This window comes from Solea senegalensis, linkage group LG4, assembly GCF_019176455.1.
Source record: "Solea senegalensis isolate Sse05_10M linkage group LG4, IFAPA_SoseM_1, whole genome shotgun sequence".
Classification (NCBI taxonomy): domain Eukaryota; kingdom Metazoa; phylum Chordata; class Actinopteri; order Pleuronectiformes; family Soleidae; genus Solea; species Solea senegalensis.
This window is the reverse complement of record NC_058024.1, coordinates 4,700,992-4,725,972: the sequence shown is the minus strand read 5'-3', so window position 1 is coordinate 4,725,972 and position 24,981 is coordinate 4,700,992. Positions and strand designations below refer to the sequence as shown.

Genomic DNA, 24,981 nt, shown 5'->3' with positions numbered 1-24,981 from the left:
CCTGTCTGTCTGTCTGTCTGTCTGTCTGTCCTCAACCCACCAGCAAACCCTCCCACATCCATATCCCTCAGCTTGGTTTCGCTCTTTTGAGCCCTCCACTTAATTCCAAGAAGATGGAAAGTATGAGTTTCTCTCACAGTTTACAGTTCCCCCCCTTGGTTTGCAGCAAGTCTGAGTCAGGATTGTGAGGATAACAGTCATTTACACTCTGATTAGATTTGCCTCTTGGTATGACTACGATCACGTGTCGGCAAATGAAATACAGGTGGAAATTAAGATTATGTCACACGCAAATCTTCTTTTCCCAAACACTGTGAGCAGCATCTTCAAATGGCTGCTTTGAGCATAAATAGATGTCGTCATGTAACTTGAGACTGACTCACCTCACATTTGAAGACATAGTTTGACATGGTAAATTCCCCCTTTTTTTTTTTTTTTTACTCCCATCTGTGTACTAAATATGAAGCTACAGACAGTAAACATGGCTGAGACTTCACAAAGACTAGAAACAGGGAGGAGCATCGATCTGTCTAATGTAACACAATCCTTTTCATGTATTTGCCTTCGCACACAAGAAGCACAAAACCAGGGTTCGGGTTCACATAGGGTTAGGGTTCTCTCGGTCTCTAGGTCCGTTTTCTCTAGGTCAAAGGTGATCTATGTAAAATATGCACAAAAACTACTTTTTCAAGTTTTTTCAATGGTTACTGCAATCATACTTTAAAGCAAAGCAGGACTGTGATTCAGGGAATTTGCCAGATTGGCCAAAATAGCGATACAAGATCCTGCTCTTTGTTTATGCACAGACGCTAACACAAGTGTGTCTGCTGTAGAGCAGCAGCAGACGATTATCACCTGATAATAATGGACTAAAGATGTTATACGTGTTAAATATCCACCAACAAAGTGTATGAGGGAGTGGGAGAGAAAGTCTTCGCTAATCTTGGCTGACGTCCTCTGTCCAGGAGAAAATAATTCTTCTCCTCCTGGTGAGACGTTTTTGAGAGGAGTAGTGAGGCTTTTTAGGTTTGACATCTTTCAGTATTTCCGACACTCTCTGCTTGCTCTGCTGCCCGTAACACTCAACTAATAAAACTAATAAAAATGTATTTTGTAAATATTTTGGCTGAACTTTTGTTATCAGTGAAGCAAGTATTTAAATGTAACATTTTGTTTCCTTAATCTCTGGGTGGCACATCGCGGTGTCTCAGATAACCAGCTTATCATTCCACCTGTATACACTGATTTTAATCATTGATAACCTCTCTCTGTAGGAGACGTGGTACTGGCAGGGAGATTCCTCCTCTGATGCAGTGGTGATGAGTGGTGTGAGGTGTTCAGGAACAGAGCTGACCCTGGATCAGTGCCTACATCACGGGAAACACACAATCTGTCCCAAAGGAGGTGGACGCTTCGCTGCTGGTGTCTCATGCACTCAGGGTAAGAACATTCAGGATACAAGTAGCAAACAAGTATACTGTTGAATGGTTAAAGAGTTAAAACTACAAGAGCTACAGTGTCCTCCTATAGTATTAGAACAGTGAGGCCAATCCCTTTATTTTTGCCATAGTCTGAAAAAATTTGGGTTTGACATCAAAAGATGAATATGAGAGCAAAAGTATTGGAACAATCGACTGACAGGTGTGGTGTGTCTTATTACATTGTTTATTCAAACAATAAATAGCACAGAATGTCTACGCTCAGTTCAGATTGGGTAGGATAGGTTTTGCATGTGCAGACTGCATTTAGAAGTGGAACCAACATGAAACCAGAGAGCTGTCCATGGGTGAAAAACGAGCTATTGTGAATTTGAGAGAAGATGGGAAATCAATCAGAACCTTTGCACAAACATTGACCACAGCCAGTACAAGCATTTGGAATGTCCTAAAGAAGAAAGAAACCACTGGTGTACTCAGCAACACATGTCCAACAGGTAGACCAAGGAAAACGTCAGCAGTCGATGACAGAAACATTGTGAAAGCTGTAAAGAAAGAGCCTAAAACAACTGTAAGTGATATCAGCAACAACCTCCAGAGGGCAGGAGTGAAGGTATCACAGAAGACTTCATGAACAACGTACAGAGGCTGCACCAGAAGATGGAAAACCACTCATTACCAAGAAGAATAGAAAGGCCAGGCTGAAATTTCCCTTAAAGTACAAAGACGAGCCTCAAAAAGTTTTATGGACTAATGAGACAAAGATGAACTCTTACCAAAGTGATGGAAAGACTAAAGTTTGGAGAAAGAAATGATCTGCTCATAATCCCAAACATACAATATCATCCGTGAAGCATGTTGGAGGTCATGTCATCGCTTCTTCTGGCATGGGCTCATTAATCTTCATTGATGATGTAACACATGATGGCAGCAGCACCATGAACTCAGAAGTCTACAGAAACATTTTGTCTGCCAATTTTAAGACGATGGGGAGATCCTTCATCATGCAGCAAGACTGGCCAAGTCCATCTCCACGCTTAACCCCAATATAGAGATGCATTTGACCTGCTAAAGAGCGCCAAAATGAATAGAGCCTCTGAAAACATGACACAGCACAAATGTGAAATCTGAGGTCAATGCGAATTGATTATTTTACCAGTTTCTGTTCACCAAGCTTTTCCCCTCCCGAATACAGTCTCTGATATAAACTTATAAACCATGGTCTGTCTCTCTCAGCTGCCCCAGACTTGGTCCTCAATGCTCCGGTCGTAGAGCAGACCACGTACCTGGAGGACAGGCCCATGTACGCGCTGCAGTGTGCCCATGAGGAGAGCTGTCTTTCCAAAACCGCAGACAAAGCCGACCCCAGCTCCTACCGCCGTCTACTGCGCTTCTCCTCCCAGATCCACAACAATGGCCTGTCAGACTTCAGGCCACGGGCAGCACACCATTCCTGGGTTTGGCATGAATGTCACAGGTGAGAGCGACAGTGTATGTTCAATGCTGCTTTTTTATAAAAGACTGCTGCATCATGACATACCTATCTGTACCCCCGCTCTTCCACAGTCTCTCTCTCAGCTGCAGTTTCATGCAGCTGTGCTATGATGATGTTGAGGAGGTACTATAGTAATGGGAAAACCACACCAAACCCTGTGGAGTCGAGGCGAGGCGTGCCGGGACTATGTAGTGGAAAAGCACCATATCACACACATCCACAGAGAGCTCTATGCTTTGGCCTTTGTTTCCATGATACTTTGATTGATACGTGTTGTATGCCTGTCTTTTAACGTAGTGTTAGTCGTCACGTTGGAGCTGCATGGTGCAAGAACAGCAGCAGCTCTAGTTGAACATACAGTTCTGGCAGTTGGACCGGCAGTTGTTTAAGGAACACTATTTTGTGTTCTATTGGTTGAGCATGGATTTCCAATATCAGATGATTGTGAGAAGCCAAAATGGTGATTGTGAATAAAATATGTATAGTATAGTATATATTATATTTGGCATCTACTTGGGCATTTCTTGGGCGTTTTTTATGCAGGCGTCACCTGTTACTGGTGCTACGTGGCTGTTGTGCGTCTGCCTTCCCTCCATCAGTTGTGACATGGAAATGTCACAAGAGACAGGGAAACCAAACCCTGCGATCCAGAGAGATAGAGATTCACATTTGTTTCTATTTAAAAGTTACACACTACACTTTTAAACCTGATGTTTTCTTTTTATATAACATGGTATGTGTGTGTATCTGTTTAGAAAGTCAGGTCCTCCCCTCTGTACTGGTGCTGTAAATAAACTTTTGGGTTGTTCTTTTTCTTTGTCCTGCATAGACATTACCATAGTATGGAGGTTTTCACCCACTACGACCTCATGAGTTTAAACGGAACTAAAGTGGCGGAGGGACACAAAGCCAGCTTCTGCCTGGAAGACACCTATTGTGATGAGGGTGAATACAAACTCCTTTCTTCTTATTTTACGACAGATTGTAGTTTTGTGTAGAGTTGTGCTTCTGTACTACATCTGTATTCATAACATAATTTCCATTTCATTTTGATATTAACAGGTATCCAGAAAAGGTATGAGTGTGCGAACTTTGGGGCACAAGGAATCACAGTTGGCTGCTGGGACACCTACAGACACGACATCGACTGTCAGTGGATCGACATCACAGACGTGAAGCCCGGCGACTACATCCTGCAGGTGAGTCTGCTGCTGCAGGAAAGATCATCTCATCTCCAGCCAGTGTGGTTTTATAGACCAAACAACCACGTTCCATGTCTCTGCATGTGCTTCGCTTTGGCATGAAGTGTCTGATGGAGACTGAAGCTATTCAATAACTCCTTAACTCCTACACTAAAAATCATCTGTGGCAGCGTTCTGTTAATCACTAAACCTGCATTATCTGTTTTTCTCTCTCTCTCTTTCTCCCAGATTGTGATAAACCCCAACTATGAAGTTGCAGAGTCAGATTATACCAACAACATAATGAAGTGTCGCTCTCGGTACGACGGACAAAGGATATGGACATACAACTGTCGTATAGGTGAGACTTAGTCATCCTTCGAGCATCCTGATCTCCTGTTTAAATGAATTAAAGCCATAGGTTATAGGTATTAGCACATTATCAACACAGACTTCACAAACACGCTCACAGCAGACACAGGCAACACTGCTGCCTCTATCAGTAAGTTCAAACGTGTTATTTTGTGACTTCTGTGTTTGGAACCCTTCATTCTGGTTTAAGTGACACAAACGTACCAAAAGACTTAAGAGACCGTTGATTTTATGAGGTGAGTATTTTATAAAGAGGCTGAAATCCGTTCCTCCAGACATATTGAGAACGAGTGCCCGGGTGCATTTGGCAAAGTCGGTGTCGATAATGTTTTAATACTTCAAATAAACCTGAATATTTAATTAGTTTGCATTATAACTTATTAAAAAAGCTTCACAAAATACTGATGCAGAGACTCACTAGTATTGATTGGTCTTTCAGAAAACAGTTGGCTGTTTGAATAATGACCTCTTCCAATTGGTCTACAGTAACTAATGGTGTCCCCCAGAGGTTGGTCCTAGGACCGCTTCTTTTTATTCTATATATCAAAAATGTGAACAATGTCTTTTATAATTTAATTTAATTAATGTCTCTCCCAGCTTGCTTTTTAACACTATTCAGTCTAATTTGAATGATTTAAAACTTGTTTAAACTCTGTCCCTCTGTCCTTTGAGGCCAAAAAGAAGCTTGTTACTACAACATTTATGTATGGGTCTTCTCAAAGCTGGAAACTGTTTTGTATGTTAGTGTTGGGTGGTCTGACTTGTCTGACTTGTCCACTCGCAAATCCAAACACTGGCACATCTTAATTTATACACTGCAAAAAATGCCTAAAAAACCCCCAAGAAAATATAACCACTAGAAGGGGAAAGTTACTGGTTTCAAGCAAAATGATCTGCCAGTGCAGCAAGAAAATTACACTTGTTAAGTTTTCTTGAAACAAGAAAAAATACAGTGAAACAAGTATTTTCAGCCTTAATAAGTAAATAAGTCCATAAAATGGTGTGACTTGATAAATACACTGAATTCAAGTCAATTACACCAGTACATATTTTCATTTTTTACAGCATAGATCCATCTTGGGTCTGCTTCATATCTGGAGACTATTAAATATTTTTTAGATGATATGCTTTTACATCCCACTATTATTGCACTACTAATTTGCTTTATTTTGTTTGTGTACACTTGAGTGTTTGTATGTGTGCCCTGGCCTATTTACTGCTGCCCGTCTTGGCCAGAACACTCTTGCAAAAGAGATTTCTTAATTCCAATGAATATTTATTCCTGGTTAAATAAAGGTTACAATAATAAAAGCTTTGTTACACTATGAAAAAAGTTCTACTGTAGTAAACTGTGGCCATAAAGGGATGAACACGTTGAGTGACATTACTTTTACCACACAACTAGGCCCAAGTGTGTCAGGAGAACATTTCCCACACTATTAAACCACGACCAGCAGCCTTGACGGTTGACACAGTCAAGGCCAGACTTGGTCCATGGATTCATGCTTGTCCACTGTGACCACACAATCTGCAACCTCAGCACAAATCCACACCCATCAGACCAGGCTGTTTTCCCAGTCTCTGCTCACTGCAGTCTCACATTTTTGGTCTTGGCTAATACCAGTGGAAGAACCTGATGTGGGAGCATGTCCACTGTGCCATGCATTCTGGGATGTATTTCCCACTCACCACAGTTGCAAAGAGTGGTTATCTGTAGACTTTCTGACTCTTTTGTTTCTCAGACGTGATGTTTGATGTGAGCATTAGCTGAAGCTCCTGACCTCTGGAACGGCTGGTTCAAGAGGTAAATTGCATTAATGAGCAGGTGTACATGAATTGGAATGGCGGCTAAAGTGCTGGGGAAATGGAGCTTTATTCATTCAATGGTACAATCAAGTCTAAAGTATTTTACAATATAATACTGCAGATGAGGTGACGGCCATTGTGGTAATGAACAAATCAAATCAAGGCGCTAAAGATCAGTTGTCAAACAAAATCACTTGAATTTCAAACATCCCTTTGTGGCTAGGGTTTCTCCCGAGTCTCTCTCCAAATATGAGTTGGTTGATAGTGTTTTTTGACAGTAGTCATAATATTGACCTGTAGGAAGATGAGGGTTGACAGGTGAGTGAGAGTGATAGGGAGTTCGAGAGCCACACATAATGGCTCTCTCTGAAAAGGCAAACTCCACACAGAAAGGTCCCAGACCAGGAATTGAACCCAGCACCTTCTTGCTGTGAGGCAACAGTTAGTAGCTTACCACTACTAACCACTGCACCACCATGCCGCCGCATTACACTGAAACCACTGTTTCTTTTCCACATGCTTCTTTAATAACACACCGACATTTTTAAACATCAGTTTATACCAGTTTAAAAAGTACTGAATTACAGTAACATCGACATTCAAACTTCCAGTGGCAAATTTAAACTGGTTACTTCTGAAATCTTCTATTATTTTCAGTAGCATAACGTAACAATCCTGAGCTACTGTCTATTTCGATTATTCAAATAAATATGAAGACCTGAACATCTTGCAATTTGTTTTAAATAATAAAACGTTTTTTTAAAATGAAGATAAACATAAAAATATATATATAAAGTCCAGTATAATGTGGTGGAAATGCTGGCTTTTGCTAATGCATCTACACTACATTTGTCCGTAGGGCTGTTAATAATCAGTTTATCATTTGCTTCGTAGACAGAATAATGCAATGATAGAATTATGGGCCAGGAGTAAACAAAAAGAAACCTGCCCGAAAATTAGCAAACTATGAAACGCATTTCACTTTTAAGGCAACATGCAATTAAATCAAAGCAAGAATATGAGCGTCTCTAGTTTGAGTGTTTCATACTGCATTGCCTTGTCAATACTGAAGTATATTTGTCTTATTATTTATGTGTAACACAAGGAAAAACAGGAACATCAACACTAATGTCCAAAAGTCAGGGATCAGAGTTGAAACGTCAACTATTTTGATAATCGACGTATCCGTTTGAGGCTTTTTTTCATTATTAAAACAAGAATTCTTATCGTTTTAGCGTCTTAAATGTCAATATTTTCTGTTTTCTTTGCTCCACCTAACAAAGAAATCATTAAAACTGAATGATTTTCATTTGTGGACAAGACAAGACATTTGAGAAAGATTTCCAGGTTTGAGAAAATACTCAACAGATGAATCGATTATGAATATAATCGTTAGCTGCAGCTCTAGTCTGTTGATGAAGGTCCCTTGAGCAGGGCAGATGACATGCGGCGATGAGGCAGACACGTGGTGGCAGGATGACAGTGTTATTGTTGATGGTGAACCCTCTGTGGCCATTGCTAACTGGACGTGTGATGCTGGGCCTTTCTGTAAAAAACAAACCGAATGTAAGATGATGTTCTAAAAGGTTGCTTTCCAAACGTTTGTGTTAACCCCAATCTTAAGCTTAGATGTGTTAGACTTTAAATGTTCTCATTCTCTCTGACCTCACAGGTGGCTCAATGAGTTCGGAAACAGACGACATGTTCCCTGGACTCCTGACCAACCAGCTTTCACACAGGTAGACCAGAGATGGACAACACAGACGGACAGACGAACAATAGGAATGGCATTAAGAATATCTGACAACCACTAGAGGGGGTGTGCAGCTTCACTCCCTTGGAGCTGTGCTGGACTGATGTTGAGCTCCACTTGAACAAAGGACAATTATTGCTTGCTTTCTAAGTGTATTAAACCACATTCAGCTGTATAAGACGTTATGTCTCAGACTCACTCGTCTTTTTAGTGAATTCAAGGTTTTGACCTGGTGCTTTATGGGAGATCTTATTTATTCAATTAACCGAGTCAAAGAAAAGTCCCTTTCTAGTCTTCAATGAAAAACCTGCTTTTTATTTACCTATCAGTGGAGCTTATTTGGGAAGGATGAAAACAGTATGGTGCTGAAACTGGTGCTGCAAGAATCTTGCACTGTATGTTTTTTTTTAATGAATCTCATAGTTCTGGACTTCACGAGAAGCCAAGAACACAATCTAAGGCAACAATACAACAAATAAGTCAAAGATCATCTGTATTCAACTTTCTACAAATTGTAAACACAACTCTAATATACATAAATGAAAGCTGGATGTATTTTTTCATTTTCTGTCAGGGTCACCCTGGTGTTGAATTCACTATCTACTGAATACAGTTGATTTATTTATGCCAACACTTGCTTGGACCTGGTTCCTTTAGTAGTTTTGACGACCTGTGATGGATTTTCAGTCTTAAATTCACATCATTATTAAGCTGAGAGGGACAGTGCTTCTTGCTTCTTTAATTTGGCGCTCCACATACTTGTGTTCACCGATGAAAATGTTTTATTTATTGATTTTGTTCTTGATTGTTACGGTAGACACACATTTTCATCTTCATACGACATCTCCTTAGCTTTATTCTTTTACTTTTGATAAATTATTACCATCAGGGAATATGTTAACAATGTGGGTGTGTAATGTCAGAGCCACACTTGGGTGTGAACATGTATTGTAAATTACTTTTTTGATGTCGCTGACTCAGTGATCCCTCTTTTTTCTTTTCTTTTTTAAAGAATACTTGTCATTTGTTGGCTGTTTTTATTTTGTATGCATGGGTGAATTTTCAATTTATATGAAGAATGTTCAAAATAAATGCAAAGTTAAAGTGGAGAGACAGCAGTAATTAACAGTTACATCATTAGAAACACACCTTCACTTTACAATTTAAACTTTTAACAGAAGAAATCACAGCCACTGTGGTGGCTGTAATGTGTTAATATCTTGCATTAGTCCATTTACCTGGACATCCCAGCAGCATAAGCACCAGTCTTCAGTATCGCATCACTCTGCCTTGTCCCTGCAGCCCCAGAGCTCTGGTCACCATCCGCCTGGCAACAGCGCAGTCTGTCCTGGGACGCTCTTTTACTGGCTGGATAAACTCTGGATGACGCAGGCACGGAAACAAAATATCTAATAAGTTGCAACGTTTTCCAAAGTAAATATTAGCCACAAAAGAATGTAAAAAGGGAAAATCATTTTTGCTTTAAGCTCTAAAATGCAAAACGTATGACAGTTCAGCACACATGCCAGACCAAAATGAAACTAATGCCAGTGAGACATTAGATCACATAAGAGGAACTTTATTAATCCCCAGGTGATGGAAAATGATTTGTACAATACAATCAAATAAATTAAAAATAAGATCTAAAACGTACAAAGTACAACAGAAAGTGACAACATTATTTAAGGGATGACTTCAAGGAGCAGCTTGATTATGATTTGGTCTTCATCCTCTGTCCTAGAATTACTTCAAGTGCATCTGGCATCTTAGAGCCTTTTTAATGAGCTTGTTGATTCTGTTTTGCCATCAACACAAATGCAAGTCATGTTACTGGTCTGAAGCCTTTTTATGCAAAGAAGGATCTTTGTTTGTTTCCCCTGCAGCTGCACGTTTTGACCAACTTCCTCCCACTACACAGCAGCAAGCTGTTTCAACAGCTACTCGCAAGTAAAACCCATGAACTTGTAATTACAACGTAGTCGTTGTATACATGACATCCTGACACTCCCGAGGTTCCAGAAAACACAACAGTTAACAGTCAAGAAAATGATGGAGTGTTCAAACACTTTTCTTGTCTTGATAATCGCTCAAAGCTGCTTTACAATACAGTTATGCCATTCACCCTTTCACACCCATACACACACTGAAATGTGGGCTTAAGTGTCTTTCTCAAGGAGACACTGGCATGAGTACCGCCATAGGAAGCTTGCGTACCACTGGTGGTACACACAACACAGTTTGAGAACCATGATATTAACACATCTCAAACACAGACCCTCATTTTTCTTTTCCTCCAGTCAAGACATTTTTAAAATGGTTCTGAGGGTTTTTAGGTGGCTATTGGTCAGCTAGCGGCTCTCTGCTTACTCTACTGACACCCCACGTGTTGAAGTGCTATGAACTGCATGATTGTGTGGTTGGCGGTGGGTTTGCAGCCTGCAAATTTGTAAATATACTAGCTGAACCATTATCAGCTAAGCCAGTATTTCAATTGAACACATTTTCCTCAGTCCCTGGGGTCACTTTATTTTATGTTCTTACATATATCACCTTTAAGACATCAGTTCTCTAACTGTGGCCTTACATTGCTAATATTTGTTTCCAGAATTGTGCATGTTGGACATTCTATTCTGAAAGACACGACAACAGCAATTGAACAACTTGAGTCTCGTACCTGCTCGTCTCAGGGCCTTGCCTTTGGATTTCTTACTCCCTTCAGCCAGAGATCGTGTCTTCAGCAGTGGATGGCATATGGAGAGGGCATGGAGTGCTGCATGTGACCCGGTGAAGAATTAAGATAGTAGTACATTTTCAGTCACATACATTGTCTGTTCACCTCAAACCCATTGTAGGGAGCTCATACCTGCTGACTCACTGGAAAAGATACCCAGGGCGTGTGTGTTGTCCACCCACGTGATCTTCATTCCACCATCACTGAGACAAACAGCAGTACACTTGTTAACATTGAATCATAGTTACATTTTTATTGCCTGGAACAATTTTTGAGGTCATTTTATTTAATTATTAATTAATTTATATAATGTTTTATAAATCTTTAAGAAAACTTCTCTCCTTGCTGAAGACACGGTGGATTTACGTTTGTAAATTTACGTTTGTGGATTTACGTTTGTAAATCCACCGTGAAGACGGCTAACTGACAGTATGAGGATCTGAACTCTGTGCTCACACCTGAAGTCGTTGAAAGCATCCAGGAGGTCGTCTGTTTTGAACATGGACGGGAAGTCATATATCTCAATCACATGGCGAAACTCATTTGGGGTAACGGCCACGGTCTCATAAACAGAGAAGTCATTGTGGACGTGCTCAATGAAAAAGGACACAGCCTCTTTCAGATGGACCTTGATCTGATGAGACAAACACAAAATAATTAGATGATGCAAACAATTGCCATGGCCGCTCAGTAAGGCTAATACTGTATAAGGTTAATACATGTATTTAAATGTTTATATTACACATTATGGAATGTGCGTGATAAAATAAGATAACATTACTTGATATAAACTCTGTTGTTCATTTGTTTTCTCTACATAGAGTCTTCATTGTGTAATTAATATATTGTATTTTCAATGCAAATTACGGGGCGTCATACAAGCCAGGACTACCAGTGATCGCAGGGCCAACATACAGAGACGGAACTACTATTCGCTCTCACATTCACACCTATGGTCAAGTTTAGTGTCCAGTTAACCTAATCTGCATGAGTACCAGGAAAGAATCCACCCACATGTGAGGAGAACATACAAACTCCAACCAAAAAAAATGTCACATATTCTAATATTTCATTTAGTGCCTACTGTACAAGACTGTGGGGTCAGTGTGAAGATCAGGGGTTGCTTTAGTTGGTCAGGTCTAAATGTGGTCAGCTGACTACCTACATATACTGAATGATCAGGTTTTTCAGGCATATTCTAGGATGATAATACGAGGATTCAATGAGTTTCTAATTATGAATGAATGATTCAGGGAGCATGAGACACCATTTTCAGTCCAGACGTTAATCCTATTAACAATATTTGAGATGTACTGGAGAAGGCTTGAAGTGTGTAGGATTATAGCAACATCTACTGGTGAATTTGGACATTACAGCTGAAACTCTCTCACTTTACTTCCCTTTCCAGCATGTAGGAGAAATGATGATAGCTTTCAGTTATCATTATTTGGGATGAGCCGATACGATACTCAGCATCTGTATCGTCAGATAGTTTCAAAATTACTGGATCAGATTTCGGAATGACCAAAAGACAAAGACTGCTTACTCGTGTTGTGCGCTGAAGAATAGTTGTAGGAGAATTATGTCTTTGAAATAGCTAGCACAATAGTGTTGTTAACGGTCATCAGTCATCATCTACCGCTTTATCCTCCACCAGAGGGTCGCGGGGGGTGCTGTGCCAATCTCAGCTACATCGGGCGATAGGCAGGGTACACCCTGGACAGTTCGCCAGTCCATCGCAGGGCCACACACAGCTAGAGACAAACAACCATTCACTCTCACACTCACTCCTACGGTCAATTTAGAGTGTCCAATTCAGAATCCCCACATTGCATGTTTTTGGACTGTCGGAGAACCCGGAGAGAACCCACGCACACACGGATAGAACATGCAAGAAAAGGCCCTTGTTCCAACCGGGGCTCGAACCCGGGTCTTCTCGCTGCCTTGGCCAATGCATGATGTGATCAAGCTTAAGGTGGCAAATTGTTTGAGTGTGTGACTTTTTTTTGGAGGATCTTGCCTTTAATTTTCAATGCCATTAATAAACATGGTGAAAATGAAGTGTATGCTAACTTACCTCTGCAATTACATCATCTGTTTCTGTGCCTTTGTCTTCTTCTGCCTGGGTGCTATACGACACACAATCAAGGTCATCTTCATCTTTCACAGCCTCCTCCAAAGTCATGTCAGTGAAGCGAGACACAGTCTGGTCCCACTCATGGGGTTCGTCTTCATGTGGCTTCAGTGCAAACTTTTCTTTCTCTTCCAGAGGACAATACGCTGAACTGTCTTCAGTATGATTTGCTATGGGGAGGGACTCCTGTCTGGATAGCTCAGTGTACTCTGGAGTTTCACAGCAGGAGCAAGAATCAGATGAACTGCCCATGCAGCTACAGCTACTAGATGCAGGACTTGGTAACTCTTTACACACTGTGGATTGTTGTGATGGATGCTGGGACAGTCTTTCCCGAGCAGCTCTGGGAATGTAAAGGGGTTTGTCTGGCCTCTTCGGTCCTCTGCTCCGTGACGGGGTTGATGATTTAGGTTTAGCAACCCCTTCCACCTCCTCCCTACCTCTTCCGGGCTCTTCACATAAGCTGTTGTTGCTCTCCAAGTTGGCATCTTCATCTAGCTCAGCCCTGCACAAACAAAACCAACATTTTTAATAATACAATAGCTTGAATTAGCCACTAATGACTTGTATCACTTTCATTTTAAAGGTACTTCTTCATGCAGAAGAAGTACCTGTAAAGTGTACTTCTTCTGCAGTACACTTTACAGAAGAGTGTACTGCACTCTCTGTAAAGTGTTCCTGAAAATTGTAGCTATAAATGTATGTCAAAAACATGCATGTATAACCTGTAAGGCTGTAATTTTTGGCTATAATGTATACTGCCATAGAGAAATAAGAAGTAAATCTTATAAGACATTGCGATTAAAACAACTCTGAAATATTTAAAATCATAACTGATTAGAAGATGACCAGCACCATGTATATGATCTACTTGTCTACTGTGTTCTTTACCTGAGCTCAGAATGGCAGACCACCAGTCTGCGACACCAGCTTTCTCCTACTGAGAAAGTGGTGAGCTCTGGCAAGTCTTCAATGATCCTGTGAATCAGGTACCGCAGTCTGCTTGGTAGAATCGGGAACAGGAGCACGCTGGAAGAGGACAAAAGAAATGGATCATAATGAGGAATCTATTTTCTTGTGTTCATACTTGAACACAACATTGAGGCACTGTTAAGTCTTGCTATTTTATACTGGTAACAGATTAGAAGAAAAAAGGTACACATCTTTATGAAGGTCCCTTTAAATCCAGGAAGGTTTACGTCACATCAAGCCATAAGGAAGTTACTTCATTATGGTTAAGTGCTCCATAAAATATCAGACAATGTTGATTTTTTTTTTTTTCAAACCTGGAAATATTGATTTCTCAAATTTCTTGTTTTGTCCTGTAAAAGTAACCCAGTATTGTTTTACTGAATGAAATTCAAATGTTTTAGTGACTGTGAGCTGGGACAAGAAAAGTCAAGTGAAAACACTCAGAAACCCAATTAACTGGTAGAAATAAGGCTGCTGGACAGTTAAAGTGTTCTTCTGTTAAGGAAGGCAGCCTCACCTCTCTCTTTGGCTCTTCTGTTGGTATGTCTCCAGCTCATCCATGACATGATGCACAAACTCAAGTTCTTGCTTTGGGAGATAAGTGCCGTCGAAACAGGGAAACGCCAGGGTGGAAAGAAGAATACGGTTCCTGCTTGACGACTTGGATACTGTGTGCAAAGTTTTATCTACCAAACTTAGCTTTAGCGTTAAAATGAAGCACAATTAAGCCGCATGTGCATGTTACAGTGACTTTAATAACTTGAGCTAGCAGCCACGGTTGTAAAGTAAGAGTACATGTATTAGTTAAAGCTTAGTTGAGCAGCACAATTAAAAGTTATGTTGTTTTCATTTTCAATACTGAAAAGATACTGCCAACATTGGTTAAAGTCCGTGAGTAAACGCGACCTTAATAAATACTTGTTATTTGACTGTGCTTACCCCTGTTAAGATGGAGCGTGAATTTATACCCTGGGGTTGTTAATAATTTGGACTATTGGTGACAGAGATGCACAAGCTGCCCAGTAGCAACACAGGAGCTAGCTAGCATTGTTTAGCTTCCGGAAGCAGATGTTGTTTTCCTTTTTGCAGAGCTCGACATCCGGTTTGTTTTTTCACAATAAAAATCCTAATTTTTCATCAGTCATGTGGTCATAATTAGAGTATCTTAAGTAAAATGACTCTTTATTGAATGTTTTTGACGAGTGCTTTCATGACTCAGTTGCATTTTTTTAAATAGTTGTGGCAGTTGTAAACATTTTCACATTATTTATATTTGCCATCAACACATAAGGAGGAATGGTTTATTTATACTTACTGATATTTACTCTCTCCCCCTTCCCCCCCTTTTCTGTCATAGCAGATTATTCCTTTGTTCCAGCTCTGGTGAAAAACGTGTGCCATTTCTCCAATCCAATCCAAATATATATATATATATATATATATGTATATATATATATATATATATATATATATATATATATATATATATATATACATATGGACACACACACATCTCCTTAGTGCATGCAATGTTCACCAGCTATCCCAAATAATATAATATTGCAAAATACTTGTAAAGAAACGTGTGACGACATATAAGTTACATCCTGTTATTATTTTTTGTAATAATTATAATTAGCAGATTATATAAATTATCAAGTATAACACCCCAGAATTTTACATTTGTTTGTTACTTTTCACCATATAAAATGTGTTATGGTATTAGAAATAAGATCAAACATGAGGAGCTGTCAGGATTTCAGAATTTATTTTGACAAAGGACAAAAATAACTGTAAAAAAAAAGTAGACTTGTTTCAACTACAGCAATCGTCTGTGGAAGTTATAGTGTTTAAAATTCCTGTGGCGCAATTGAGAGAAAGGGATAGTAACATTTGAAATACACAAAGGAGGACACTTCACATGGTATGGCAGATCTAGTGCAGTTGAGCTATGACATGGCTACGATAGACATTTGTCAGTACACAAGTCAACACACTCATTAACATCAATTGGTAAAAATGGAAGCGTGAAACAATAATGCAAAAAATAATAAGAAAGAAACTGTCACTGCACAAAGACTTGGAGTCTGGACTGTTTTGTCTCGTGTATAAACAAAAAACACATTTACAAACATAAGGGCATGTAGACAGTGGAGTACTTATAAATAACAGGAATAGAAATAAAATCAATATTATATACATTCATTGGCATGAAGCATACTGTATATGTGGATATTTGCTCCCAGACAGATGAGGAGTATCTGGTCATCTATACAAGAGTAAAAAGATGGAAGAAATGAACATGAGGTTAAAGCCAGTCACGTGTTAATGCATCCAAGAATGTAAATTGCAGTCATTATTACACGATGGAATCATTATATGGTTAGCAATTAGTGGACCTAAAAGATTTGGTGAGAATATCTACTTGCAATTTTCCTGATAGTTATTGCAATTAGATGAGATTTTTTAAAGTGATGCTTCAGTTCAATATTCAATGTGTAATGGATTTGACAGAGCATTAATACATGATACCAATACATTCAGTGCTTTACTATTTACTATTTGTAATAAATTGAAAATTTTAAAAAGAGCAATCTAAAAGCAGCCTTTGTAATTTGCTTATAGCACTGTTTCAAAGTGCTAAATCAATTTTAAAATGATTACTCTTCAGCCTCGGTGACTATAGATCAAGAAAACAGCTTTAACCCTGACTTTTTGGAAAAATCACGTCCTAATATTTTGACTTTTTGTAGGCCCCGTTTAGACATTTAATAAACCAGGTGTGAACAGGGTCTCAGAACAAGAATGTCACATTTCAGCTTTCAAGATTCTCCCACTGAAGTTGAGTCTTTATTTTTTAAAATGTGAATGACAACATACCATCAAGGTTCTTTATCTTCCAGAGCCAACACTTCTGTCTTCAAAGATGGTGATTTCAATCTGGAAGGTGTTCAGGAAACAAACCCTCAGTACTATACACATTTTCTAAATGACGGCTTGTGTGTGGTCACTACTGGTGTGTATTAAGGATGGGTTAAATACAGTGAACAAATTCACTATCACTAATTGGTGTGTATGCAAAAATGACTAATTCTGTTAATGCACACAACTCTCCTCTCACAAGGCATGAAGATGGAAATATTTATAACCTGATAACAATAACCCTAATTTTACCAGTGTAACAGGGTCACAGGGTGATGTGCTGATATGTGAAAACATGAAGTATAAATTAAAATAAATGAACATCAGCCAGGCAAAGGATACTACTCTGAGTCCTCTCTCTATGGGGTCAGTCAGCAGCAAACCCCTTGGAGCATATATCTTCTCATTCTGGTCCTTAATGTACCTGGCAATCTTCCTTAACACCTGTGCAGAGAGAGAGAGAGAGCAAGAGAGAGACACAAACACACACTATAAAATACACAACTTAAAAAAAAAAGCACTCAGATGGTACAAAGTCTGCCAAGACTACTCTGTTTCCCATGGTGTGAGTAGAGCTCCAGACATCATCTGACTCAATTTGCTTACAGCGCCATACTGCTAGGAAAAGTTTTAATAACAATGAACAACATCAGTGTTGGTTTCAAGCTTTTAGAGTTCACTTAAGAATCCATGAAGATTCAGCAATATACCACAGAACCCGACAGGCTGAAAATATCTGATCCTTACTGTATCCCCAGGTGCTTTTCATGAAAATAGAAACACCAGGAGCAGACATTATAAAAGATGTTATGAAGTCAATTAGCGTTGGAGTCTGTACCGATGCTGAAGTTGGCATCCAGACTCACTGCTTCACGGTCAGCAGTTAAGGGGAAACTTAAGACTAACTAACAACGATCCTGCCCCTGGTGATCTAGAAAATGCTCTTACATGCTCTTGCATGTTCCAAACTGCTTCAGCATCCTTGGTCAGGTTTACCTTCTCATAGTGTGTCTCCATACAGATGAAGATGGTGTATGCAGTTAGACAAGCCAGGCAGCCCTCTAAGTATGACTTCCCCCCAAGTTTCTCTGCCTCAGCATACAGGTTGTTCAGAGTCTGGATGGTCTCCTCAAACTGCTGCTTATCAAGCTGAAAACACAGACACAGTTTAAAGGCCTATTCGATGAATACTCAGTCAAGAATGACAACAACCATGTAAAGTGCACTGTACCCTTGACTCAAGCTCAGAGGGGAACTTGGACTGGAACCTGCAGATGGTTCCTGAACCGTAGTCCCTCTGGATAAACACCTTGGAGGAGACAGCTGGTTGCTGGAGGTCCTGTAAACTATGAGTCTGGACAAAGAAGCACAGTGTGTGTTAAGTATGTGTGAGAAAGGCTGGCATTTATTGTAAAGCTAGGCCCCTCAATTATTGAAAATGGGCCTCAGAGTGCGCTACACAAATTCTCCCAATAATCAAATTCATTGAAATATACAGTCACCAACCACTTTAGTCGGTATTGCTAATTCACATGTTCAAAATTATTCAACCAGACAAGCCATTAATATTCATCCTCCATTATATAAACCATCCAGAAGTCAGCATTCCATTAAATAATGTGGAGCAATTGCATTGAGTAGATTCTTTGGTGTCACTATATGTGTACAAGAGGACATTAAGAAATTTAGAGCTGCAACTAATGATTATTTTCATAATCAATTCATCTGTCAATTGTGTTCTCGATTAGAGTATTTGTTTGGTTCATAAAATGTCAGAAATTGTTGACTGGTGTTTACCACACCTCAAAATGATAATATTCTCAGATGTCATTATTCAGTTTGAATTGTACATTTGTCAAATAAGTCAATCATGCCAAATGGCATGGTTGTTGGTGTTGTTGGACAGGCTGGTCTGAGTATCGCAGAAACTGGTGCTCTACTATGACTTTTTCTGTAATCATTAAGATTAATTGTTCAACCCTGTTTCACTGTTATAACTACGTGATTACAACATACATGTTGTGGTTACTTACAAGTACAAAATTATGACTATACAGTTACTGTAAGACAATGTCCAGTGTCACCTCAGCCGGTGCACAAACGTGGGCAAAGGCCTTGACCCTCTGAAGTTAGGGAAGCCCTGCTCTGGGGGAAATAAGGACTATGCTAACAACCATTTCAGCATATTAGCTAATGTTATCGTTCATTCAACGACCAACGAACTAGAAAACTAACTGTTTAACGACAGTTAACTTATTAACTCACCATATCATTCTAATCGACAGAGATATGTAGGTGAACGGAGGGTTTAATAAATACTAAAGCTACGATTCGTCTACTACATCATGGAGTAATGTCAGCTACCATTAGCTTTACGTTTGTTGAGCAACCAGCGCCGCTTTGGAGCAGGGCAGTGTTAGCTTTTCTCGACCCAAACCAACGCACTTCCATAAATAAGTTAGCGCTCGGTTCATTCAGATACATGTCATACATGATAGATAGGTTAAAAACAAAAACATCTGAAAATACCTCCGCCATAGTGAAAACTTCCTCTGCGGGGAGCAAACAGCTCTACCTAGCTTAAGGCCAAGGGTGTTTCCGATGGGTGAATTTCAAAATAAAAGTGGCCGTTTTTGAAAATGAGACAGACATGCGCCCTCAACAGCAAGCATTAAAAGGTAGAGCTCATACAGAGAAACCAAAAACCTATTAAAAATGTACTTTAATGTGGGCATGGAGATATTAAAAATGCATGTTGAACTTCCTTTAAATATTTATATAGATTCAGAACCCATGTAATGTGTACAATATCAAAAAAATTGAGTATTCCAACTCATACAAGATACATGGGAAGTCATGCTAAAGTCAAGGTCTCCTTGATCCTGCCTTTGAACCAACTAGAAACACTGCAGGAAACCTTGTGTACAGACCTAGACCTGTGTAGCCATTTGTGTTGCATGTGTATATGACAGCATTTTTATCTTAATGCTGTCAGTCATGTCCTACACTCAATGCCAAAATGCAAAGAAAAACAAAATGAACATATGATTGAAATCATGACATAACCATGGTGATCGTATGCATTTTCAATGACGTCAGTGATCTCCCTCTGCTCAGGTTTTGCCACAAACATTGCAGTTTAGCGTCTTTACATATGAAATCAAGTGTATGCAATCAAGTACCAAGTAACATGTTTAAGACAAGTGAAGCTTTAACATGTGCAATTACATTAGAGAATACACTTCAAAGACAGAGTTGGAGATACTTTTTATTGAATCATGATCGTGTTCGACTCAATTCTGGTTGTTTGCTGTATGTTGTCTAGTCAAACAGACCAAAGCCCATGTCATCGTCTGATTCCTCAGACTCTTCCTTGACCTCCTCCTTAGCAGCAGCAGCTGGAGCAGCAGACTCTGTAGCTGCTACAGGTGCAGCAACAGCAGCGAAAGCAGATGGGTCAGCAAGGAAGGCCTTGACCTGTGAGGAACAAATAGTTTAAAATTCAGTGACAATGATTTGTTGGCACAAAGACAAAGCCTCATTCTAGGGCATAATTGATGAACCACACATTGCCTTTTGCAGGTTGATCAAGAATGAGATTACATGTTCATTTTAAAAGCAGATCTAATAATCTGCTTTAAAAAAAAAGACAGAAGCATTGTGTTTGAAACCTTGCGTCCCTGGTTGCCAGAAGTGATTTAGACAGACAGGGATAGCTGGAAACAAGTTATTGTTTGCAGGGGGAACGACAAAACAGCACCAAATCAGCTGTACTGTAACTTATCCTGCAACACCTTGATGGATCGGGCTGGACTATAATTCACACATACCACTTTCTTTAATGTAAATATGATACTGTTGGAATTAACCCATTTGCTTTATAGAAATTATGTTTACTCATATTTCCTGTTCAACTGCGTTTACAGAAGATCTGGAGTTCAACCAAAGCATGAAAATTAGGAAGAACACCAAGACAATCATGCCAAATGGCATGGTTGTGTTGGACAGTCTGGTCTGAGCATTGCAGAAACTGGTGCTCTACTAGGATTTGTTCTGTGCCTGATAAAGCAAACAGCAAGTTCTTTATCCTGACGGGAAAAATAGTTAAAACACCATGTCTGAACCACACATTGCTTTTCGCAGGTGGATTAAGAATGTAGCACTACACAGGCCCCACTAAAACCCATCAGCAGGATTTCAGTTCTTAATGTGAACCACATCGTACCTTGTCTGCCATGGGGAAGGAATAGTTAGTCTCCACAGCAACAGCCAGAACTCTCTTGTAGCCATTGATAATGGAGTGGGGGATAGAGGCCAAGGTGGGGTAGCCAATCTCCAGGCAAACACTTGCAATGTTCCTCACACCCTAAAAAAAAAGGCAGTTAATATTGCAGATTAACATTTTCTAGTGTGTTGCCAATAACCAATTTCTTTGATCAAGCACTGTGCCTCACCTCCAGGAATCTGGCATGTAGACAATCCTCTGTGATGTCAAGCACCTCAGGACTGTAGACACTTCCATTGTCATACACCTGCTGGATGATGAGTCCGTAGGAGAAGGGTGAGATGTTCAGCATGTTGAGCAGCGTGGCCTCGCTGGCACCAACCTTGTCATTAGTCTTGATCAGACTGACATCACTCTGGGAGAGAGAAACACACGTTTAATGATTCAACATTCATAGATGAAATTTCAGCCTCAATGTCCATACAGCTTCAGTAAGTCTGGACCTTTGGCTTTTATACAACCCACTGAAAAAAAGATTCAAATTTCAACTCACCAAGATTTCAATGGTTCCTCTTGAGATCTTGGTGGTGATTCCCAAAGCCTGGAAGAAAGAGGTCTTCTCTGGACCCAGCCCAGTGTTCTGTGCAGGCACAGTCACATCACAGGGGGCAATAGCTCCAGCACGGGCAGCTGCTGGGACCTGGTGTTAATGAAAGCAAGTTTAGGACTTCACTACAGCCACATGGAAGATTAAAAGCATTTTTACAAGCCTAATATCTGAAACCTTACGTCCCTGGCAGTCAAGGGGTGATGACAGACAGGGATAGCGAGGAAACAATTTGCTGTTTGCAGGGGGAACGACAATACAGTACTGAACTGGCTGCATTGTAACTTATCCTGCATGTAAATAGCGATCATCATTGTTCATGGTACCAATCAATATTCCTACCAGTTTTGGTAATACATCTTCATTTCTAAATTTGAACAAACAATTTAAATGTGCTTTAATGCTCTCAAATGAATCCTACAGCTGAACATTTTTTTCAAGTCCCTTTTAAATTTGAACAACTTTAATATGTAACCTTAAGCACACCCGAGACTTCGATTCAAAGACATACAGATTCTTACCTTATTCTCCAGCAGCAAATCCCTGACTTCAGCCAAATCCTCCTTGGTGAAGACAAAACCCACATTTCCTTTAATGTGGGGCAGGAGCCTGTCAATGAGATCACCTGTTCATTTTAGAAACAGATAATTTTTAATAAAATAATTTAAAAGGGCAGATGCATTCTGTTTGAAACCTTGCGTCCCTGGTTGTCAGAAGTGATTTAGACAGACAGGGATAGCTGGAAACATGTTAATTTTTGCAGGGGGAACGACAAAACAGCACCAAACCAGCTGTACTGTAACTTATCCTGCAACACATTGACGCATAGGCCTTAACTATTATTAGTTGTACAACATACCAATTCAGCGTAAATGTGATACTTGCATAAACTGATTAGCTTTATAGAAATGATGTTAACTCAAATTTCCCAGCTCTACCAACAGCTCAGGGTAACAGGCTTGACATACAGTAGACTCACTTCTCCAGGGCAGGATTGTTCTCCAGGTGGCCACGGATGGCTTTGCGCATCATGGTGTTTTTACCCATCAGCACCACAGCCTTTCCGCGCAGGGACAGACGGATGGTCTGCATCTGCTTGGAGCCGACATTGTCTGCCCCAACGATGAAGCATTTCGGATAATCATCCAGAAGTTGCTACAGATTAAGGATAAAGTACAACTTCAGTACAGGTATAACTGAAAAGAGTAAAGATTACAGACTTCCGTGTTAAATACTTACGATGATTTTCATAAAATAGTTGGACTTCCACGTGGCCCTGTCTTCCCTGGGCATCTTTGCAGTGCTTCCAAGGATCGCTACACAGCTGGTTTAAAGACACGGTGATATCTACAGAGAACAAAACAATCATTAGTTGTTGTATTGTTCTAACTATACAATGTGTCTAGTACTCGACATGTGCTCCATAGCTAACTTTAGCCGGCTAACATTTAGCTGGCGACGTAACCACCAGGCCGCAGTTGGCTAAAACGCTTACATCGCATTTTTGTGGGACATTAAACGCAACTCTAGGCATATAGACAATGTTCTTGTTAATCGAAATAATCCCAACACCTTAAATACTGAAATTCTAGTGAACGCTGTTATTTCTTATGAGCGTGACAGGCACACTTACCGAGAGCGAGGGTCTCGTGAAAGAAAGAGGAAGCGCTACGACGCCGAAGACGTATATATACTCGATCTAACCAATCACAGTGCAGTAGTGGGCGGTAACTTTACAACTATTGGTTGAATTGAATGTCAATCACGTCTGGACTGTTTTCCTATTTTTAACAGTTTTAATACATATAATAATAATAGTCTTCTAAACAAAAGAAAGCTCACAATTGGGACATACATATGTATGAAAAAAAAAAATCTTACAAAAAGTCCCGCTTTGAAGCCTCGAGATTAGGGATTTGGCAGGTTTTTGCAACCGGATATTTACAGACGTCACATGCGACCAAGCTCTCCTATTGGACGATACCAGCTGTCAATCACACTGGCGCAACAGTGTGCCGCGGCCACGCCTCTAGGGGACAGCAGTGCACAGAACGTACGAAGTTTGCCAGAAATCAAAGAAGAAGAAAATTAATGGCATGTTTTCCACACCAGAAAACAGGTGAAGCTAAATCCAGTGGAATGCTACTTCTTTAGCTGATAACCAGCTACACTAGTGACGGAAGAAGACGATGCCACAGCTGCTGTTCGTGCTACCGTCGGAGGTGTGGAACCATGTTTTTGGATACCTGTCAGCGGCGGACAAGTTTAACGCCCGGGCGTCCTGCAAGTACTTCAGGCAACTTGTGGACCACGCGTCTCTGTGGAAAGACTGGTGCGTGGTGCTGAGGTTTCCACAAAGCGGCTCTTACAACAGTCACTTCTGGCTCACTCTTCGTCGTAGGAACGTGAGCAGCGCGGTGGTGAGGAGCATCAGAGCTAAGGACTGGAAGCAGCTCGCTCACTCCCTGCCGACTCTCAGGACTCTGGTCATGGAGCAGAGCTGCCAGAGGAGCCTCGAATACTTGAAGCACTTTGTACACTTGAAGCGCCTGGCTTTCAGGAGCGGCTGCTCTTCTCTGACGCTCGATGCCTCCACGGTGTCTGAGCCCCAGCAGCTCACACACCTGAGCCTGTGTGAAGTCACGTTTCCCACAGCAGCGATAGGGGGCGTCATCTCCGCTCTCTCCCACTTCACAAACCTCACCTCTCTTGTCTGCCATCACACTGGAGTCTTTGAGGAGACTAGTTTAATGGTTCGCTCCATCCTGCATTGCCTGCCCAAGCTCAAGCACCTGTCATTGTCTGTTGTACATAAACTGTGCACCTATCACAGCGTCCTTGGACCAAACCCTGACCGCTCACATGAACCAGCTAAGGCACCGTCCTTGTCCAGCTTGGAGCTCATTGACTGCATGGATCATTCTCTGTCAGAAGATGTGATGAAGCTGATGCCGGGCCTGAAGAGTTTGACTGTTTTCTACAGGCACTCAAACCAGCAAGACTGGCAGCCGTCCCCTGTGTGTCATTTGAAAACATGGCTGAGTGACCTCCCTCAGCTGTCCACACTGGTCATAGTCAAGGGCCCACCAGTCAAGCAATATGTCGCCTCCATTCCATCCACAGTGACCAGCCTCACCCTCTGTGTGGCAGGCTTTTCCTCAAAGGACCTGGTGGACACAGCGGAGCAGGTGCCAGGTCTGCTCCACTTCCACGTCGACCCCTGGCCCTCATACCTGGGAGCTCACACGGCTCAGATCCTGCAGCTTTTTCCAAAGCTCAGACGTCTCAAACTTCGCCATGAACACGTACCAGAGAGCATGTTCTTGGACCTTCACCGACTGCAGGAT

At 40.7% G+C, this 24,981-nt stretch overlaps 4 protein-coding genes and 1 non-coding gene across 6 annotated transcripts in view; 1 reads left to right on the top strand and 4 right to left on the bottom strand.

The window, feature by feature from the left end:
- Nucleotides 1-9,152, top strand: part of loxl2a (lysyl oxidase-like 2a) — a 39,291-nt gene extending 30,139 nt beyond the window's left edge. For both annotated transcript variants that reach the window (XM_044024341.1, XM_044024342.1), the window contains 6 exons: nucleotides 1,275-1,440; nucleotides 2,673-2,913; nucleotides 3,761-3,876; nucleotides 3,994-4,130; nucleotides 4,362-4,473; nucleotides 7,963-9,152. In XM_044024341.1, coding sequence (XP_043880276.1) covers nucleotides 1,275-1,440; nucleotides 2,673-2,913; nucleotides 3,761-3,876; nucleotides 3,994-4,130; nucleotides 4,362-4,473; nucleotides 7,963-8,033 — 843 coding nt within the window. In that variant the 3' untranslated portion in view covers nucleotides 8,034-9,152. The remainder of the gene's footprint in view (nucleotides 1-1,274; nucleotides 1,441-2,672; nucleotides 2,914-3,760; nucleotides 3,877-3,993; nucleotides 4,131-4,361; nucleotides 4,474-7,962) is intronic.
- r3hcc1 (R3H domain and coiled-coil containing 1) lies at nucleotides 7,529-14,940 on the bottom strand. Its single transcript, XM_044024343.1, has 8 exons — nucleotides 14,398-14,940; nucleotides 13,800-13,937; nucleotides 12,852-13,413; nucleotides 11,233-11,408; nucleotides 10,907-10,977; nucleotides 10,718-10,813; nucleotides 9,282-9,422; nucleotides 7,529-7,836 (listed from the first exon to the last, which is right to left on the bottom strand). The coding sequence occupies exons 1-7, from the start codon at nucleotides 14,439-14,441 to the stop codon at nucleotides 9,313-9,315; spliced, it is 1,197 nt and encodes a 398-aa protein (XP_043880278.1). The 5' UTR covers nucleotides 14,442-14,940; the 3' UTR covers nucleotides 7,529-7,836; nucleotides 9,282-9,312.
- A 691-nt stretch (nucleotides 14,941-15,631) lies between these two features.
- Nucleotides 15,632-19,413, bottom strand: LOC122768223 (golgin subfamily A member 7-like). The gene is made up of 6 exons (XM_044024050.1): nucleotides 19,332-19,413; nucleotides 18,034-18,156; nucleotides 17,799-17,951; nucleotides 17,145-17,246; nucleotides 16,761-16,820; nucleotides 15,632-16,149 (listed from the first exon to the last, which is right to left on the bottom strand). The coding sequence occupies exons 1-5, from the start codon at nucleotides 19,338-19,340 to the stop codon at nucleotides 16,773-16,775; spliced, it is 435 nt and encodes a 144-aa protein (XP_043879985.1). The 5' UTR covers nucleotides 19,341-19,413; the 3' UTR covers nucleotides 15,632-16,149; nucleotides 16,761-16,772.
- A 644-nt stretch (nucleotides 19,414-20,057) lies between these two features.
- On the bottom strand, nucleotides 20,058-23,336 carry rplp0 (ribosomal protein, large, P0). The gene is made up of 8 exons (XM_044024049.1): nucleotides 23,268-23,336; nucleotides 22,874-22,981; nucleotides 22,614-22,789; nucleotides 22,156-22,243; nucleotides 21,581-21,727; nucleotides 21,257-21,442; nucleotides 21,028-21,168; nucleotides 20,058-20,279 (listed from the first exon to the last, which is right to left on the bottom strand). The coding sequence occupies exons 2-8, from the start codon at nucleotides 22,925-22,927 to the stop codon at nucleotides 20,124-20,126; spliced, it is 948 nt and encodes a 315-aa protein (XP_043879984.1). The 5' UTR covers nucleotides 22,928-22,981; nucleotides 23,268-23,336; the 3' UTR covers nucleotides 20,058-20,123.
- LOC122768890 lies at nucleotides 21,801-21,930 on the bottom strand. Its single transcript, XR_006360385.1, has one exon. It is a non-coding gene; the product is annotated as a small nucleolar RNA SNORA63 (small nucleolar RNA).
- Nucleotides 23,337-24,981: the final 1,645 nt, after the last annotated feature.

Bases quoted from the DNA above. Each gene is read 5' to 3' on its own strand.
- r3hcc1 (XM_044024343.1), bottom strand. From the start codon at position 14,441: ATGGATGAGCTGGAGACATACCAACAGAAGAGCCAAAGAGAGAG. The intron at 13,938-14,397 runs GTGAGGCTGCCT...GTCCTCTTCCAG, and splicing joins CAGAAGAGCCAAAGAGAGAG to CGTGCTCCTGTTCCCGATTC. The intron at 10,978-11,232 runs GTGTGAGCACAG...TGTTTGTCTCAG, and splicing joins GATGCTTTCAACGACTTCAG to TGATGGTGGAATGAAGATCA.
- LOC122768223 (XM_044024050.1), bottom strand. The intron at 17,952-18,033 runs GTACAGTGCACT...CTGTGTTTTCAG, and splicing joins CCTCTGAGCTTGAGTCAAGG to CTTGATAAGCAGCAGTTTGA. The intron at 17,247-17,798 runs GTAAACCTGACC...CTCTCTGCACAG, and splicing joins TGGAGACACACTATGAGAAG to GTGTTAAGGAAGATTGCCAG.
- rplp0 (XM_044024049.1), bottom strand. From the start codon at position 22,927: ATGCCCAGGGAAGACAGGGCCACGTGGAAGTCCAACTATTTTATGAAA. The intron at 22,790-22,873 runs GTAAGTATTTAA...CTTAATCTGTAG, and splicing joins ACTATTTTATGAAAATCATC to CAACTTCTGGATGATTATCC. The intron at 22,244-22,613 runs GTGAGTCTACTG...TCTCATTGACAG, and splicing joins AACAATCCTGCCCTGGAGAA to GCTCCTGCCCCACATTAAAG.